This window comes from Patiria miniata, unplaced genomic scaffold, assembly GCF_015706575.1.
Source record: "Patiria miniata isolate m_02_andy unplaced genomic scaffold, ASM1570657v1 HiC_scaffold_5, whole genome shotgun sequence".
NCBI classification, from domain to species: Eukaryota; Metazoa; Echinodermata; class Asteroidea; order Valvatida; family Asterinidae; genus Patiria; species Patiria miniata.
This window is the reverse complement of record NW_024037072.1, coordinates 8,620,394-8,639,821: the sequence shown is the minus strand read 5'-3', so window position 1 is coordinate 8,639,821 and position 19,428 is coordinate 8,620,394. Positions and strand designations below refer to the sequence as shown.

Here is a 19,428-nt window from a genome sequence, read left to right as displayed (position 1 = left end):
TTATTCCTTCATGTGCATACCAACTTCAATTTGGAACTTGAAAGTGTGGCCATGTTCATTTTGTACAAATCAAACTATACAACCACAATAGAGAATCAACAATATTATATAATTCGATCGAGGAACAGACCAACATTTCTTGGTAGAAAATGTATTGGTGAGAATGGCAACAATCTCAATACAAGTACAATAGTCTACCTAAGTAGCATCCGCTCGAGCCCCCCCCCCCCCCCCCCGGAGAGGTTTTTCCCCCTTTTTAAATTAAAAACACATTAGGTGCCCCCTCCAGAAAGTCTGTCTATTACTTAGACTACCCTCTAGACACGATTTCCCTTGAAGTGCCCACCCCCCTCCAAATTGGACCCATATATAAGGTCACTCCGGGTCTCTTGTAATAATATAATATTAACTCTGTTCGACCATGGAGGAATAAAAACACATTTCGACACAATCTCCCGCGACCTTTTATCCTGTGCTATATACCGCGAGATGCACTTTTATTTGTCGACATAAATTCCTGGAACTTGAAGTCCTCAACCTGATCTCCAGCCACTGGATCTGGGCGCCAGATAAGCTGTGGATAGACGCAGCAGCGTCTTATCTTCTTAATAGGTTTCACGGCATCTGCAGTTCTCAAGATTTTCTTGCCTACATTATGATGCTCATCATCAGATGCTAGCTGGCCCGGGGCGCATTGTGGAGACGAAGTATTGTAATTCAACGGACGGGAACAATATTTTGCAGTTGGTGTTGAATTTAACAAAATTGGATGATTGGGCCTCCACCTCTGTGGGTTTTTGTGTGTGAAATGAAAAATCTGCATGTCGACGGCCTCATGTTAGCCAAGCCTTCGGGCCTGAATAATACCAGGCGCTATGCGCTGGTCACGAATTAAGAGGTTAGTTTGATAGATAACTATTTAATACGAAACTTGCCAGATATATGAAGCTTATTTGGGCGTGGCACATCGTAAAATAATTACAAAAACTAAATACTTTTTATAAAGTGAATTGTAATTTTTTAAAGTAGCCCAATATGACATTAAACTATATACCATTTTTAATTAGTAGTGTCCTGCTCCTGATTCTGACAGGACAAAACTGTATTTTTAGTGCGTAGTCGTTTTTATTTTAGTATAGAGCGCAAAGTTGTATCTGTGTTTTATTTGTCTTCTCGTTCAAAGTCGCTTTCCCAGCGCGAGCTGCCTTTTTATCGTGAACCAAAATTACAGATCAATAGATTTTTAATGAATTTAAAGTAGCTTTCCGTAATTCTTCATCACAAAGAAGTTCACGTCATAGAATTTTTTTCAGCGGAGCACGGAAACCATATACCAGGAATAGGCTAAACAATTTTTCTCCATTGAGTGAAAAAGAGAACCATATCTATTCTCAACAACAATGGTATCTGTGCAAACTGACCTCCTGTACAACAAGGGTCGCGTTCAGATTGGTTGTGTATTACGTGACATGTCTGCGTGACATGACAACTATAAGAGGGAACTTCCTGTATCATATATTGAACAACCTGAAACACAATAGTCATTTGTTTAATTGTTATTCAAAACATGTAGTTGAAAAAATGTCCTATTGACTCAGTGGCGGATGCAGGATTTCCAAAGGGGGTCGCTGACATGACTTGTTGTGGAAGTCTAACATTTTTTTCAAGGGAGAGGGGGAGTGGATGAGACGTTGCAGTCAACACATGGACAGACCACATCTCTGGAGTGATGAGTCAATGTTTGTAATGAGTGATGATCTTCTGAGAATTTAACGATGTGTTTATTATATGTAAATAATTAACATTGGTCGGTATTGGAGGGGGTGCGGTTAGTCACCCAACCACCCTCCCTTCCGTCCTTGCTTTTTTTTATAATGTATAATATTCTGTTATATAGGTTCACCTTCATACACGTGATATTATTTATTTGTATTTCAATTACACAATCCCTTTAAAAATACATATCTGAAAACTTAATTGTTTTAGTTTCACTCACTGGACACGCCCACATTTCTCCATGATGATGTTATTAGTGTTGGAATCAATCCAAGATCTAACGTCTATTTTTCTATAACTCATGAATTGACAGCATAATTATTTATGTTTTGTTCTAATCCTGTCTGTCTGAGAACATTCTGGTAATGGCTCGACATTGTGGGGTCAAATAAGAGCGCGCCTGCACGCACGCACGTAGCATTTTTTTTTTATCTACTTCAAACGAACCCCATTATGGCGTGGCACCCCGGAACGCACTCCGCTCAAATTTATGCACAACATGAATTGAAAACACTCTTTACGAAAGACCAAATCGAATGTACTTTTAGTTTTCGGTCAAAAAAATCAGAAAGATTCCAGAAAGACAGACACCGAGAAAAGAAATTTGTGAAGTATTAGACATGAATCCATGGCCACTTCAGTACAAGTTGTTCCTTCAGAGGCTGAGACAAAAGTGATAGCATAGCAACTTTCCCTTACCGCCTAAACTGTTTAACTCTTGGATGGGTGGATGGGGGTATAGGATGTTGAAATGGGATGATCAGAAATCACTGTTCTTTTTGTGAAGTAATTTGTTACTAAGTGTTTCTATCAGTACGTTGTGGTGTTCTTGAGAGGAGAGCTGATGCCAGCAGTGCCAGAGGTCATTCATTATGACAGTAATCGGCTTGGGTTTGACGCCCCCCCCCCCTCTAGTTCTTCTGAGAGGAGAGTTGGTGTCAGCGGTGCCACTGAGAGATCATTCATTATGACAGTAATCGGCTTGGGTTTGAGGCCCCCTCTAGTAAAATACGATATTTTATCAATTAGCCTGCCTCACAAACAACTACTTTATGAACGCATTTATGCACTAAATATGCAAAGCTTATATCATCCAGTTTTGACATGATACAGTAAAGGACATTTATCAAATGCATCACTTTCAGCCGGCTGTTATGCTTGTAGGGGCTTGATAGGCCTAACATGGGAGTTTATTATCGAAAACAGACTGACCTTGCTCTTTAACAATTTCTTATCCTTCTCTTCTAACGAAACTTCACCAAGACGTGTTTGGTTTCTTTCGGTTCTTAGTTTTGGCGCACAAACAGATGCACCTTACAAATATAGCCTGGTCCCCGGTCCCTACATTATTTATCGTGAAGGGGGCGACAACCAGTCTACCCCGCGATGATTGTTGTCTGTAATTTATTCCATTGTCAAACCTTTTTTCGGTCGATGTTGTATTCAAAAGTGAATTACTTTTGTGTTGTTAGAGGAATAGCAACTAAGTTTAAATCAAAACCTAAAGTTTCGTACATGGTGAAACTTGAAAATGGCAGGGTGAGTACTTCTTTACTGAGACCAAATACTTAGCTGAACATCGATGTCTTCACCTAAAATTGAGTCCACTTTTGTTTCCCTTCAGCCTATTTAGTGGAACCGTCCTACCATTTTGATTGCCTCTACACTAGCCGTGCAACAAAGGTAAGACATTCAGCTGGTAACAGATGCAATGTTCCATTCCACGAGGCAAACGTTCCCCTTTGTCACCCCATGAAATTATTCTTACCATTGCACTCATAAACATTCATTATCTGTCTACTAATGGCATATTTTATGGAGCCGCGCTAAGAAGTGAAAATGTTTGCTCATCAAACAACTTGATCCGCGAATCGCACGTGTTTCCTTTCTTCGCGGTGGATCCCAATCTTGTGTTCTTAAAAAAAAATCAATTTTGTGCATTAAACGCCCTCAAATGACCCCTAGATGACCTTTGACCTCCAAGTTCGAAAGACTTGTCATGAAACCCAACCCAAGGATCACTCCATCCAAGTTACATTTAAAATGCATCAAATTCTGCAGACACAAAACATTCGAAGCATATTCGAACAATGATCTCTATTAACCCCTACATGACCTTTGACCTCAATAATCCCATGAAGAAGTGTGTCTTCCAACCTAAGGGTCACCGCCTCTGAAATTCATCCAAATCCTTGAAAGCATGTAGAAATTATACACCTCTTTCAAAAACTTAACCTATAACCTTTAATATATTTATACGGTGATATGGACGTTCCAGCCGACAGGAGTTCTGGGGTACTTGCATTGTTGTCCTTTTATCCCTTTTCTTTAGAATTCACTCTTTTTTTACCGTTTTTCAAAGGAAAAATTGTGGGCTACAAGTCGGCACCTTTGTTCCCTTTGGGTGCAGTACCCCACAAATAGCTCTGGTTTGTACGATCATATATACAGAATTTAGGACAAAACTTTATTTAGGCGACACAAAATTGTTTTCCAGCCAAAATATTATGAAAGCTACATTTTTGCTACTTGCTTATAGCAGCTCATGAAAGTTTGGTTATCATAGTCCGTCAAATATATTAACTACTGGAGGAAAGTGCCACTTTAAATCCAACAAAAAGACATAGTTCATGCACCACAAGCATATTTTTAATTTCCATGCAACATTTTAAGTACAAATATTAATGAGTAAATATAAAAAAATGAATACAACATTAAAGCAGCGCACTGATTAATATAGTGTCGAACTAGCTAATTCCCAAAGAATGCTGATTCGGTAATGGATGCTTACATGTTAAACATTAGTACTGAATAATTATGGGCAATAATGCAACAAACTGTGCAAGACTATTGAATGATGTTATAGGTATAGGCCTAAGGCAACTATTTAATAAACAAAAAAGTTAATACCAAAGTTCTTAATACGGTATATGGAAATCTATTCATTCAATATTTAAAATAACGCCTAAAATCTAATGGTGTCTAGAGGATGTAAATACAAAAATCAAATCCTTCACAATACTAGAAAGGCCAGGTTCTCTCTGAAAAGGATAGAGCCCTTTTTGGTCTGTATTAATAACCCTTTTCTCCCCCACTATTTTGAGTTCTTTTTGCAAATCAATTGAGACACTATGACCACAAAGTTTTTGTATGAAATGAACCTTACAACACAGATGAAGTTTACTGAGTTGTGCATTCTATCGGTTAAAACATTAGCTTTCATGTATCTAACATAAATGAAAAGTTTTCATCAGCGGTCACCATTCTTATGTTTGAAGGGGATGACATCAATATAATCATTTATCAACGAAACTTGAAATGGACTTTCGTCACTTCCCATCAATGCTCAGTCATGATAAAGCATATTTCTAAATGCTAGCTAAATTACTGTCAAATATTTTACAAGGTGTACAAATTAATTAACAAGTTGGCATAAATCCTGCAAAATGGCAGTGAAAATCGATAGCATACTCTATTTAACAACACTAACGCCTTCAATTTGTGTAGGCCTATACCGGTAGGTGTACAAAATTAAATATTTATTCAATTAAATTATAATCCAATCAAACATGAATGGCCTTGATCAGAAGAATTTCAAAATCGGATAGTAGCACCATTGTCCCAAGCAATGTTGGAATCTAGGCAGCTTGGAAGTTTCCGAAAACAATGTTGCATGGCAGTTAGTGGAAATGTGAACAAAAAAAATGCTCATGTTAGACCTTGTCTGCTAAGGCATTTGTTTGGTTATTGAGGCTCTTTGCCATTATGCACAACAGTGTAAGCCTTATCCCTTAAACAAACATGCCCATCTCGGAATTGGCATTGTGCATATAAATATAAATTCATACTAAAGTGGGAGTTTCCCATTTTACCCAACCAACAATGCCATAGGAATGCCAACTTTATCTACATTTGCCCCTTATCTGCATATGACACTTTTAATACATTACTAATCTATGAGCTAATCACGATATGTCCTAAGTTTACTATTTCTATAGCAGCATTAATTGTTTTCCAAATCTAACAATGTGAGACAAAAATCAATCTTCCAAATACAAATGTTTCAACCCTCAACCCAAGGTAATAAGTTTCTAGATTATAGGTTGTATTTATAATTGAAATAAAAAAAATCTATTAACATAAAAGTTTGCACTAAACGCATGAAGATTATTAGTAATTCCTTTTTAATGCTAAATGCACTTCATAACTGAAAAAAAAATAAAATGGTTCTTGAAAGGGCTATATTTTACATTAAAAAATCTGAGCTATATGTTTAAAGATCCTAAATTTGTGTAGTTTTCTGAAAAAAGTTTAATCTACTATAGCTAGACTTAACACAAATTATCCTACAAATAATTGGTCACACCCTTTTAAAGCAATGCTTATAAGCAATTAAAAATTATGGACTTGACAATAACGATATAATTTAAATCACTAGCAAAAGTGAGTTAATTTAGTCATTATAATGTCTGATTACTTCATTTCTGTTGGAATATGAATTCAAATTCTAAAGCTTGGTTAGATCACTCTGCTTATTTAGGTTGTAGGCCTAAAGGAAGAAAATCTTGCACGGCCATATCCAAGCCTCATTTCAGATCACCGACCTCAATTACAAAACTTTACATGTGATGACTTGTACTTCCAGCTTTGTCACAGATAAACTGTCATCTTAAAGGTCTTAAATACAAATTGAAGATTTGATGATTTTCTTAATCATCTACTAACCAAGTGTTGAGACTATGTCAACATTTGTTCACAAACAAATTAACAGCTGGAATTGAAATCCCGATAGAAAGTGAAGGTAAGGCAAGCTGTAGGCCTACTCCACATTTGATCATTAGCTTTCAATTTTTTTTTTTTTTTTTAATACATGTATTTACAGTTTCATTAATACACAGAGTACTACCCTAAACCTTGGCTAAATGTCTCACAGTCTGAATGCTGTTATCTGTGTCATCTAAATCATTTAAAGTTGTTGGCAATGGATGTCTTATCATCATAATACTGCTGTAAAAATATTGGTGTATATATACGAATCAATTGTGAAAGTCATGAGTCTGGCAAAAATTAGCTCAGAACAAGTTTCGTCACATGAAATGTTAGCACTGCCAACAAAAAAACTCTGTTTTCTGTGCTCAATCGCCTTGAAATTTCAATGCATTTTCATAGAGAAAGTTGGGCATGATATACATACATCGTGAACCATCTAATGACAAACACTATAAAACGCTAAAATTCCAATACCATCAATATCCTAAGGCAAACTTACTTTCTTGTTCATATAATATATAAGTTGAATACATATTCATTGATAATATAAAGAATATAATATCAAAAGGAATATACGGATTATATAAAAAGGATATATATCAAAATCATATTAATAAGTATATGGTTAAAAACATGCTGTAAATATATTTCAGGCTCAACAAAAACGATATAAAAACCAATGCCCCTGCTAATAGTTTGAGTTATAGCACCTTAGTACCAAGCACCTTAATTGACTGCATATGAAAATGTCTTTGTATCGGAGTGAAAATTTCAGGAAACTGGGACTACCATTACAGTGTTATTCACATCACCTTTACATGTACTGTTTTTCAATTTACCAGTCAGACATGACTACTGCCCTCTTGTGTCCAAAATTTACTGAACTTTCAGCCAATGAAATCACTTGAACCGTACGACATGGTTGCTATGAGAAATGAATATTTTTTCCAGACTTCTGAACTTTGGAAGAAGGCACTAATTAAAGATGGCGATCAACTGGAGTTAGTAAAAAGATTTTAGACTGTAAACATCAAATGTAGTACTGGCAAAATTCCACAAAACCTGAAATCTTTAAGCCGGTTTCTGATTAGTCAATTTAGGAATTGTATGGTGAACATTATACATGTATATCAAGGAAACCGTTCTACTATCCTAAAAAAAAAAACATTCACACATATTACAGGGAAAGTACACAAACTCACACAAATCCGAAATATTAATGTGTAATGTTAACAACAAAATACATGTTCAGGTGAGTACAACAATAGAGCAATTACATGCAACTTTAGTTAAGATTAAGAATACAACAAATGGTCCCCTTTGCATACACAAACAGCAGCAAAACACGCTGTAAAATGGTGACGGTATAAGTGCAACTGACTTTTACTTTAGTAAAGTTACACAAAAGTTATGTAAACAACACTTTAATATCTACACTTTTTTTCAAGAGAATTGAAAGCATAGTTGAAAACATACAATTCAGAAACAACTTTTCTTCAACAGGCCAAGCCCCGGTTTGTTTTTTTCACAGCTTTATATAAGGCATGGTTTTTACCCTAACTGTTTTGGTGTTAAATTCATTAACAGCTCAATATTTAAGAAAGAAAGGGTCTCAAATACAATCTGTGTAAGTTATTCCGATTGAACATGAGAGAAAATTCTTGTAGCTTACGTAAATTTACAGTACACTGGTCCTATATATTTGTGGAATGAGGCATTCTTTATATTACACTTGCCTGTAAGTATGAACACAAGTTTGTTTGAGGCCATAGCGGTAAAATGTAGCTTTAAAGCTAAATCCTTAAAATCCATAAAGCTACAAATCCTAAATCATAACTTGGGGCATAGTCCTACAGCCCATGGCTGTATTAACAAACAAAGGCAAGCCAACTCGGAATGGGTCGAGTGTTAGACGTTGACAGGGGTGGACGATGGAACTTTAGACATCAGTCGAATCGATCCAAGATAGGAGGTGAAGGATACCCGCGAAGGCGCTGGGTCTGTTTTCTGTATTGAGAGGACACAGTGGAAGGCACAATTTAATCACTTCATCACTATTTAATGAAAAAGTATTGCCGTGATACAGAAACTAAACCTCCTAGTTTAGTTTTGATGTTTATTACCAAACGGTACATTCCTGGGATAGCAAAATAGATCCCTTGGTGAATTCCAAAAATGGGAAAGATGTAGGGTTCAACAACTTTTGGAGGGCGACTGTGCATCCTGCGTAGGGTTTAACTGTCGTAAACAAGGGTGCTTCCAAATTCAATACCTAAGAATGTCACAGTAAAAAAATACACCAGTGTAACTTCAGGTAAAACGGAATTCTATTTTCATGCGAAGCTTGTGTTACTTTTTTCATGTTTTCTTGTTTATTAAAATATATTCAACTGGTGTTTACGTTTCAGATGAATATTTACGGCAATTTTGTTCCAAAAATAATTTTGTAGATAAGAAAAATATGTACAAACTTTAAGTAAATGTTTCATGAAATTATTGACGATTGTATTTCATTAGACAATACCATACTATTGATAACCCCGCCACCTTGTGCACTAATTAGACTACCACTGCTACAACTACATTGCGATACAAAGCAGGAAAGCGAAGCAAGCAACCTAGCAAACCATTTTAGTTTTTCCCCTTTCCAAAGGCAGTGCAACATCAATTAGTAACATTTACTTCATAAAATTATGAGATGAAGACAATCTCAAGGGAAACTGACAAGATGTGATTTTCCTTCTTTCTTTGTTTTCAATAACGTTAAAAAGGGTCATTTTGGTTTTTGTTAAAGCGTTAGTCTTAGCACTTATCCCGTCACCATTTTACAGTGAATAAATCTACAAATATTGAACATGCACACATGATACATGCAAACCAGACAGATAAACGTTTAACACTTGACTACAAAACACCAAATTCATAAAGAAATGTTACACATGTAAACACAACCAAACAATATACAAAAGAGATAGATGCCTAGCAAAGCTAAACTCACCTTTCGTGGTCTAAATGTAATCCTTTGCAAGTTATTTTATTCTCTGAATAAATTATCCAAAATTACCAGATGTCTTTACTCTTTAACTGTGAACTCATACATATGTAGCTGACATTTACATGGCAGTGTCTTCAGACTCAATCAAAATGCCACGCAAACCTTTGCAATCTCCTACTGTGCGGAGTTCAGGGAATATAAAAATAAATGAATAACTGAAACTCTGTTTGAGTCCACTGGCATTGACCAGGCAGTCTGTAATATGCATTCAGTGACACACTGGTGGCCATCAGCTACGGAATTTGAACTCGGCATGTGGGGATTATTTGGAGATCAAGCTAGAAACACTTAACGAGAAATGCCAGCTAGAACGAAACACGTTACAAGAAATGTCAGTCTGAGCACTTGCATGCCTATACATGTCTCAACAGTGAACATCAGGCCTAGAGGTTTGCATGGTGAAAAATCAATGAAAATCAATTTACAGGCTCGGAGAGTAATCCGTGAGCTCAATATTTCAAAAAGTATTCTTTTCGTCCTCGAACTATCAAGAGCACATCTGACGAACTGAACAATTACACAAAGATACCGTTTTCTGCCTGTTTCTGAGCCCCACCCTTTTTCTGAGTCATAAACAACTAATATGCAATGAAACATCACAATGGCAAAAACAAATCATGGACCTTTACTGACTGTTATAAATATGGGTACATGTACCGGTACCTGCACCAGATCTGCTTCTTTTAGCTCATACATATATAACCATGTATTTTTCAGTCTGATTATGTATTTATCAGTCTGATTAGTGGAGTCTACAGACATCTAGACTTTTTTTGTGGGATCATTTTTGTGTTAGATTTTGCCTGGTTTTATGGTTATTATCACGTGGGAACCCTGCTACATGTAATACATGGCTTAGTGTTATTGCATGTTGGTTTTAATACATGTATTTCCACTACTGTTATTTTTTTGGCATCATGTTAATATTCTGTTGAGGACATTGTACAAAAGACTATCATTTGTCATAGCCACACCCACATTTATGCACATAGAACATACTTAGAACCAAAGTAAAGGAGAAAATATGTGACACCGAGACACATTTTTGCAGTGCGAATTTGCAACTTTGTATGCACATGTACTGAGCAAATGAGACTTTTGAGGCCATGATCATGACAAGCGACTACATTCAGTTCACAAAAATTTAATAGTACCTACAGGTGTTGAAACCCAGATCAAACTTTTTGTAAATAAAGAAAAATTAAAATATCAAAAATTGTAACTGTGATCTTGCAGAAAAAGTTAAATATAGAAAGTTTCAAAATTCCAAAAGACGTTTTCAAAACGGATGAAACTTCTATTGCAAAAAACGATATGGCCAAAAAAATTGGGACACAATTCTGTGAACGTGACTGCAAAGCTAGGACTAGCAACTATTTAAAAGCTGAGGCTGGGATGCAGTTTCTTCGTTAACAGGCCTAAAATCCTACTGCAAGGGTTAGCTGCACTAATGCTAAGTATTGCTGGACTGGTTTTGTTCAGAAGCAAGACAATTCAAAATGAGCGGTAAAAATCTTGAAGCCTGCTACTTTTGGTACATGTATGTGAAACTAAAACGTGATTTGTAACTTCCGGTATGTGCATGTACTGATCGCCTCACAGTGCTACAAGTACAAAGCTTTGAAAATGATATTCAACAACAAAATCACCCACAACCTTATAGTGAAGATTATTAAACATTTACTTCATTATGATGAGGTGTACCGGTATGTTTCTACTGAGTTAGTAGGAATAATAACCCAAGCAACACACAAATTGTACGATGAACAAATCCCATCACCCGATAACTAACTCGATGTAAGTATTCTTTCTGTTTTGTTTCAGACAGACTTCAGTTGCTGCCAAAGTACAAAGCTTGTTACTGACAACAATTTATAAAATGTACATGTAAGTGCTGCATATTACCGGTATGTTATGTGATGAGCACCCAAACCACCGAACCAATCAAACGATTAGAGCCTAACAAATGATTTCAGTCTTATAAATTCTTGTACACATCAGGGTGTGTTGCACACAACACTGTAGGTGTTGGCTACGCTAAGTATCTGATTTTGTAGAAAAGTGCATACCAAGTTCCATTTTAGTGTTACTGCTATCGGTGACATGCACTGCAGTGTTGCTTATCATGTGAAATACATGTAAGATTTCATGAGTACCATTAAACAGCATTGGTGCATAAATTAATATGGCCTTAAATCACACGGTAGCCTCTTGAGATCAAAATCTAAGATACAGAGCGTTTGAATTTCAACCAATTCTAAATGAAAGCGCCACAACAAATGACTGATGAAGACTTTGAAGTGACAACAATTTTGATACCACAGTCACACAGAACAGTGCAATTAATAAGGAAATATCATGAAAAAAGAAAAGCAGAAAAGCCTCACTCTGAACAACAGAAAGAGACCATTTGTCAGTTACAATCCACCTTTATGCCTTCAAGAATATAATAACCTGGTCAAACAGTGATCTCAAGACACCAACACATCAGCCCCATACACAGGATTTCAAGTAGGGATGGATGTGTTTCAATCCCACCCCACCCCCAACCAGCCTGAGCATGTTGTCATTGAGAGCAATTTGCAAGTTTCAGCACGATGTATAAATGTTAAATGTGCTCATAATCGAGGTGCATGTGAATTTTTACACACAAGTCATTCTATAAATTTGGGGTCCAAAGTGTGACATGTTTTCTTTCCCCGTTAATGTTAACTCAGAACTTAGTATCATTACAAATTGTTGGGTATGTGGTTTCCCATTCATTATCATTCATAGAGAAGGACTGCATTTAGGAGTGCATAATTATATAATCATAGATGTCATAATAACAGGGACAGGAGACAAAGTGGACCCCAAATTTATAGAATGACCCATATGCACATGAAGTTGTACATTGACATTGTGAGTGCGTGCCTACAACCTGCCTGTCAATGTTATACCATGTCAGTATTTAAGTCTTATTTTTGTGGTCACCAGATTAGTCAACCTACACTGTGCTTATTGAAATTGTGCCAGTGAAGAAAATGTACGGAAGCGTAGAAGGGCCACAAATAACAAGAAAAATTCCTACTTGCTATCTCGCTACGGCGAGATACTATCTCCCTGCTGCGAGATACTATCTCCCTGCTGCGAGATACTATCTCCCTGCTGCGAGATACTATCTCCCTGCTGCGAGATACTATCTCCCTGCTGCAAGTTACAAAATCGCCAAAATCGTGTCTTAATATCCCACGGTCTTACTACCAGCGTTTTAAATGACAGTAACTCACCGCAGCGAGATCACAGCTACCGGTATCTAGCAAGTTACTGTCTTGCCAATGCCAGATAGTACCTGGCTGCGGCAAGATATCAATTACCTTGGTATTATTGGTTTCAATCGTGAGACGCTTTAAAGGGCCATGTAGGCCTAAATGCCTTATATTATTTTTATTGCTTGTGACCTTTCTACGCTTCTGCAAAAATTAGAGAGCTCCGCTCTGTATCCGCATTATTCCAGCAAGTGCATCACCTCCATTTTCCCAACACTTCACTCTCAGCTAGGGCCCCTATGTGAAATCTCACTTATTTACACAGTCACTCAGTTGGTCATTCATAGCAAACTTGTGGCATACATACTCAGTGCAGCAGCCTGGTGCACACACACCAATAGTTCTCTGGCAATGGACCAATCCAGTAAGCACCGCCCCAAGGTGTTCTGACCAATCACAGCCGTGATTTATGTCCGACGTGCGTGCACAAATGTCTGACATGCGTGCACGCGCGTATGATGCGCGCGGCAGGAAAATGCAGTGTGGCATTGGAGAGGAGCACGTGTTAATTTGCCCACGTGCGCAGTGGGAGGGGCTTACTGGATCAGTCCATTGAAGTGCATGGTGAGAGTGACTTAATGTTCCCTTTTACCCAAGGCACATGCAAATCTACAAATAATGGCACCTCTTCAGTTCTCTTTATATAAAATCCCCAAGACTTTTTTTTGTCAGTAAGGATAACGGCAGTAAGTCAACCAAATTGTCTTCATCATTATGCAAAAGTTAAAGACATCTTTGGTCAAGAGATAGGGAGTAAGATGGGGTGGCCCTACATTTTATTGCTGACATAAGCATAAACTTTTGCTTTTTAATGTTGAAAGGTGCTTGCAATTTGCAGCTTTTCAAAGTGCCACACACAAAAAATGTACTCACTTCTTTTACTCACATCATTCAAAATGTTCTTGTTCGGGCTGAGTTTAGGCGGGCTTGAAGCTACATTTACAAACAAATTAATGATGCACATACAAAACAATTTAGAACGCCAAGAGGACATGCATTTCACAAACACTTTGTGTAACACGTGAACAAACTATTAACCTTGGAGAAACTTTTCAAAACTCACCTAGCTCTTCATCAAAGGTCGCCAAGGGAACTGGACCACGGCTGGCTGTCTTCTCACCGTCCGCCTTCTGTCTGTCTGCAGTAGAGATCTCTTTTCCTTGCTTTCTCCTGCTCTTTGGTGGTTGTCTCTGCAGTGGGCCACCGCCGGGGCTTGCAACACTCAGGACAAGTGACTCCATGGACGAGCTTTGCTGACTTGGACTGATGTCCCCATCTGAAGCCATGTCCATTCTGTGGTCAGTAGACAACTTGTGATACTCTGAAGACATTTCATCAAACGGCTGGGACAACTGAAAGCTGTCAACTGTGGAAACCGAGTCGATGCTCAGTCGACTACCAGCATTCAACTTCTCAAATGCAAATTGACTTGTGTTAACATCAGCAGCACTGGACTTGGTCACAACTTCCTGCACTTTGTTGTGATTTGGGGAATCCTCAACTGGTTTATGGCTTCTGCTCTCGCTGTTCTTGGCACTCGGTTTGTATTTGGGAAGATCCAACCCTGTGATTGCTTCAAAGTAACTGCCAGGCTTTCTGGTTGGCGGGTCAGACTTTTTACCTGGCCTCTCTAAAATGGACTGAGAAGCATGATTGTGTCGGTGTGACAATTCAGGACTGCTGTCAGAACTACGACCTAGGTTGTTGTCTGATCGTGGTTTCCTGTACAGTTGATAAGTGCTGCGTGGCAGAGATGGTGTTTCTTCATCAGAGCTGCTCTGCTCATTTCGAGGAGAGTGGTGATGAGCTCGTTGACGACGATCACTGGTTTTAACAGGCATGTCCAAAAAAGCAGATTTTGTGGGTTTTACTGCACTGCCTGATGTCCTGTAAGGAGGAAACTCATGCTTCTTTTGTCCATCAGAAGCTGGTGTTTTGCTAGGAGCTTTAGTTTTCAATGCCAAGTCAGATTTAGACCTCTCTCGACGAGCACGCCTTTTGTTACGCTGGGAAGTTGCATACTCTTTAAGGTCATTGAGGCGCTTCTGCAATGCAGGAGGAAGCTCTGCGATCCTCTGATCAAAGGATTTATTACTCTTACGGAAGATTAGATCATCTGCCTCTTGATCTAAAATAGAGTACATATGTTCTAGCTCTGAGAGGGCATCTTCAAAGTCAGCACTGACTCTCTGATCCTTATCCCGCCTGCCTACAGGAGAAAGGCTGTCACTGCTTTGACTTTTGGGTTTGCCACGTAGACGCTCCAGAACTTCCACCCATTCTACAGGTACCACTTGTTTTCCACGACGAATAGTGGGCATTGCCTCAGAATCAAGAGAGTTGAGTTTACTTGGTGAGCTGGGAGATTTCTCTACAATAGGCGTACCTTTTGGTACATCTATTTTCTTCGGTGAGTGAGTGGGTACTTGCTGCCTGCTGTGATGATATACTGTTGGCTCAGAATTGGTGGCCTGGGCTTTACTTGCAGAGATTTTAGGACTTTCAACGTAAGGGGAGCGTTTCTGTTGATCCCCTTTTGTCACAGACCGGACATGCTTTTTCTGATTACTATTTTGATCTGTTGCTATAATTGGCTCAGAATCTAGCGACATTGATTTGGTTAGAGGGGCTCGACGATTTTCACCACCAAGGGTACGTTTGAGGCTTTGTTGTTTTACCAACCATTCAACGGGTACTTCCTGTTTCCCATGACGGACTGTTGTAAACTGCTCTGAATCAGATTTGGGCTTCGTAAGTGAGCTTGAAGGTTTATCAACAGCAGGGGTGCGTTTAAGTCTGTCCTGTTTTTCCAACCATTCAGCAGGTACTTCCTGTTTACCACGACGAGTGATAACAAGTGGGGAATTGTCTGAAAATTCAGTCTTGGGTGGTGGGGAGGCATAGGCCACAGAACTTTTGATTTTTGTTGAGTGAAGTGGTTCGTGGTTTGATTTAGGAAATTCAAGTCTAAAACTGCTGACAGCAGATACTTTAGAATCAGAATCCGGTGACATCACAGGCCTGTTAAGCTCCAATATTGGTTCCCCTGTCTTGGTGATTTGGGGTTGGAATAACTTAGGGGTTCCAACATAGTTGTCGATAGCCACTGGCTCAACGGTAGATAGATCATAGTCATCTTCCTCCATGCTGGCTTGCTCCATCATTCTGATGAACAGAGCAGCTCCACGAGACACACCTTTCTTTTTCAGCTCTTCCAGATCATCTGTTGACTTACTCTGCAAGGACTTTTGGGGCAATTCAGTGCTACTAGGAATCTTGTCGGGGCTGCCAAGCCTTGTCAGGCTTTTGCTCCTACGTTGAGTGTCACTGCCCCCGCCTAAACTCTGAGCACGCCTCTGGGTTCCAGCATGTTGCTTCAATCGATCATAACGCGATTGCCTCTCTACAGGTTGGGCACTTTGAACGACGCTTGCATCTGTCATCTGGATACGGTTTTCACGAATGTCTGCACCTGGTCGATTGGAGGAAACCCTCTCATCATAACCTCTTCCAGAATACACTGGACTCTTACTCCTGGGCCCCACAGATGACTGTTGCGAATTCTGTGAGCTGTGATAGCTTGATGCCTTCTCTGGAGGACTCTGTCGATGTGAAAACCTTTCTGCTGGCCTCTGGAATTCCATTCCCCAGTAGGCTTCCCCACCATCAATAGCTGGTTCAGTGCCAATGACATCTGTCTCAGATGTGTATCTGTTTGGAGAGGCTTTGATGCGCTGAACATCAACTGGTGCCCTGCCATTTCTGGACGAAGATGAGGCAGGTTTAGTAGATTCTAGATCTGCTGAGTAGTGCTTTGTCGGGAAGTCATAATGGCTTATCTTGGCAGCATACTCCACTGGAGAATTTATTTCATCTTCTCTGTACTGTGCCAAAGGTGATCCGTCTGATTTGGAATATTGCTGCCATGCATCATATCTGTTGGATTGCTGAGCAGATCGTGATCTCATGCCATGACTAACATTACTCCCCCAATTAGGATCAGGGCTTTCTGGAGATGATGAACGAAGCAATTCCTTACGAGGGGAACGTCTTTTTGGCTGCTCCACAAATTCTCTCTCCAAAGAATACGAAGAGTGATAAGGTGACACAGGACGTTGCCAGCCAGGATGTTCTTCTGACAACTGTCGCTCATATGATGATGGTTTCGGGAGCTGGAATTTCTTGTCCCTGGTGTTTCCATAGGAGGAATATTCTAGGGGACCATCCCCATACAGTTTATACTGTGCAGTGTCCTCATTAAACGCCAACTGGGGTTTTATTGAATATTCACGATCCCGAGTAGAAGTTGGGACACCTTGTCTTGAAGGCCCAGAAGACTTCACCTTGGGCCCAGAAGGCACTTCACGGAGGGAGCTGATCCCACTGTCGCTGACGTACTCTGGCTTGGAGAAGTATTCAGTGCCTTGTGACATCCATTCAACAGCTTCCACAGTCACTTTGTCATGGTCCTTGTCAGAAATCAGAAGAGCTCCCAGTCCACCTTTCTTTTGTGCACTAGTTGGATGGGTCTGATGGGGTGACGCATAGGTAGCTGTCTGTTTGTCCTGGACAACGAACTTTTCTGTAGTGACAAGTGGGACTGAACTGCGACGTTCTGTATCTCTGGAATCCACATTTGAGCTCTGCTCTGGGGAGCTGATCTTCCGTTGTCTGATTTTCTCAGGGATGTGTGTTGGTTGGCTCCTGCCCATCTGCTCAGGCCTCCTTTGGGAATGGCCTTTATGTTCACCGACGGGCCTGGTTTTGGGGTCACTGCCCTTCATCTGTGAATGGGAATCCTGTACAGCATTAGCAGGGCGTCTGTAAGAATTGTAGGGCTCAGTCCTGGGATTTTTTGACATGTCCTGCAACTTGTAATCATCAGGTCTCCTCCCAATAGATGCTGCTCGTTGGACATTTTGTTTTCTTGGCAGATTCTGTGGTGGGGAATGTGACACTGGCATAGAGCTCTGCCTTACTATGTTTGGCTGCCTTGGAGGGAGGGATGGGGCTAAATTGGGTGAAGCTGGTGACCTGACTCTTTCTTTTCTCGGGAATTGATTCTGCTGGGGATACTGATTAGTGGGTATTATTTCTGGAGACCTGGCATATGCATTTGCTCTGTTATACTCCTTATGGTTTTGATTTCTGGCCACTGTCTGTGGTATTTGCTGACGGGGTACACTCTGGTTTTGTACTGATTGAGGGGACCCCACAATGGCAAACCCCCGCTGAGGCTCAATCAATGGGCTGGTTTGCCACTGCTTCGGGCTCCCCGATTCAGGAGAAGTAGAGAAAAACTCACTGTCACTTCGTGACCTGGGATCCTCATCATAATCAGGGCCTGATGGGATATGGATGCGGTTCAGAGACTGTTGGCGGCGGGGTGGTTTGGGCGGTCCAGGTAGATAGTGACCGTTGCTGGATGTTGTTGAGGTGGACCTCTCTAGGGTGGGGCTACGATACTGCTGGCCATTCTGGGGAGCCATGATCCGAGCATCCCTCTGATAAGATTGGTCAAACTCTGCTGACCTGACACCCTGGTGTGGTTTTCCACTCCACTCTTGTTCCACCCCCCTGAATTCCCTTCTAGAGTGAGACTCGTATTGGTTCCCCTGGGCGGATGTAGGCTTGGCCACCTGCATGCGGTCATCCCTACCATAGTAGTCTTCTCTGTGATACTCGGATTGCTCAGAGTAACCAGCAGAGCGGCTGCGATATGTCATTTGATCATCATGGTAGAGAGGGCGCTGCTCATACTGGTATTGATAGCGAGCTCTGGGCTGCTCACCGCTGCTGCCATCGGAGTTAGAGGCGTGGCGTTCTAGTGATGACATCCCATTAGGCTTTGGGCTCCCCTCACTGGCTGACTTCTTGTTTTCACGGGGTGACAAGATGCCATGAAGGCTCTGTAACAAAAACAAACAAAAAAGGTACATGTAAGTTTACATGATAAATGTACACCTTAAAACTGCAGCATAATTGTAGTACATTTGAACAGTTATGCCTTTCAAGAAAAATCTTAGCACAGAAAAATCTTAGCACAGATGTTCATTACTGAGGTGATCCTTGGAAAATATCACCTAAAGGAAAAAATTACGAATGTCATATCAACACAGGATCAGTTTAAGCTGTACTACCAAGTCATTTCAAAGATAAAATCTTACCTTTTTTCTAATTTTCAGTTGAGTCAGTTAAATCTTCTCTATTTGTGACCGGCTCCACAAAAAAGGGTATTATGTCACAAAAAAGTGAGACTGAATTATATACATGGTTGGAAAGCCCACAATGTAAGCTTTTATTTGGTATATACATGTAGTAGAGCTCCATAGTCCCTCCCGTTCTTGAGATATGACATATTTTCATATTAATTATTTCCTTGGAGTTCAAATTACACAACTGAGAAAACAGGCTTTGAAATAGCCGGCTTTGTTGTCAAACAACAGAACGATGCACACAAAATTGTTGGTTTTAATCCACTTTGTTCATCAAAATCAACATATCTGTGAATGAAACCTG

At 39.7% G+C, this 19,428-nt stretch overlaps 1 protein-coding gene across 6 annotated transcripts in view; it reads right to left on the bottom strand.

The window, feature by feature from the left end:
- Positions 1-4,392: 4,392 nt before the first annotated feature.
- LOC119740430 overlaps positions 4,393-19,428 on the bottom strand; it is a 45,189-nt gene continuing 30,153 nt past the window's right edge. For 4 of the 6 annotated variants that reach the window (XM_038215738.1, XM_038215737.1, XM_038215741.1 and 1 more), the window contains 3 exons: positions 13,973-18,818; positions 13,796-13,842; positions 4,393-8,553 (listed from right to left, as the gene is read on the bottom strand). In XM_038215738.1, the coding sequence (XP_038071666.1) occupies positions 8,455-8,553; positions 13,796-13,842; positions 13,973-18,818 (4,992 nt within the window). In that variant the 3' untranslated portion in view covers positions 4,393-8,454. Of the gene's footprint in view, positions 8,554-13,782; positions 13,843-13,972; positions 18,819-19,428 lie in introns of all 6 variants that reach the window. The other 2 variants (XM_038215739.1, XM_038215740.1) reach the window with 2 other exon arrangements.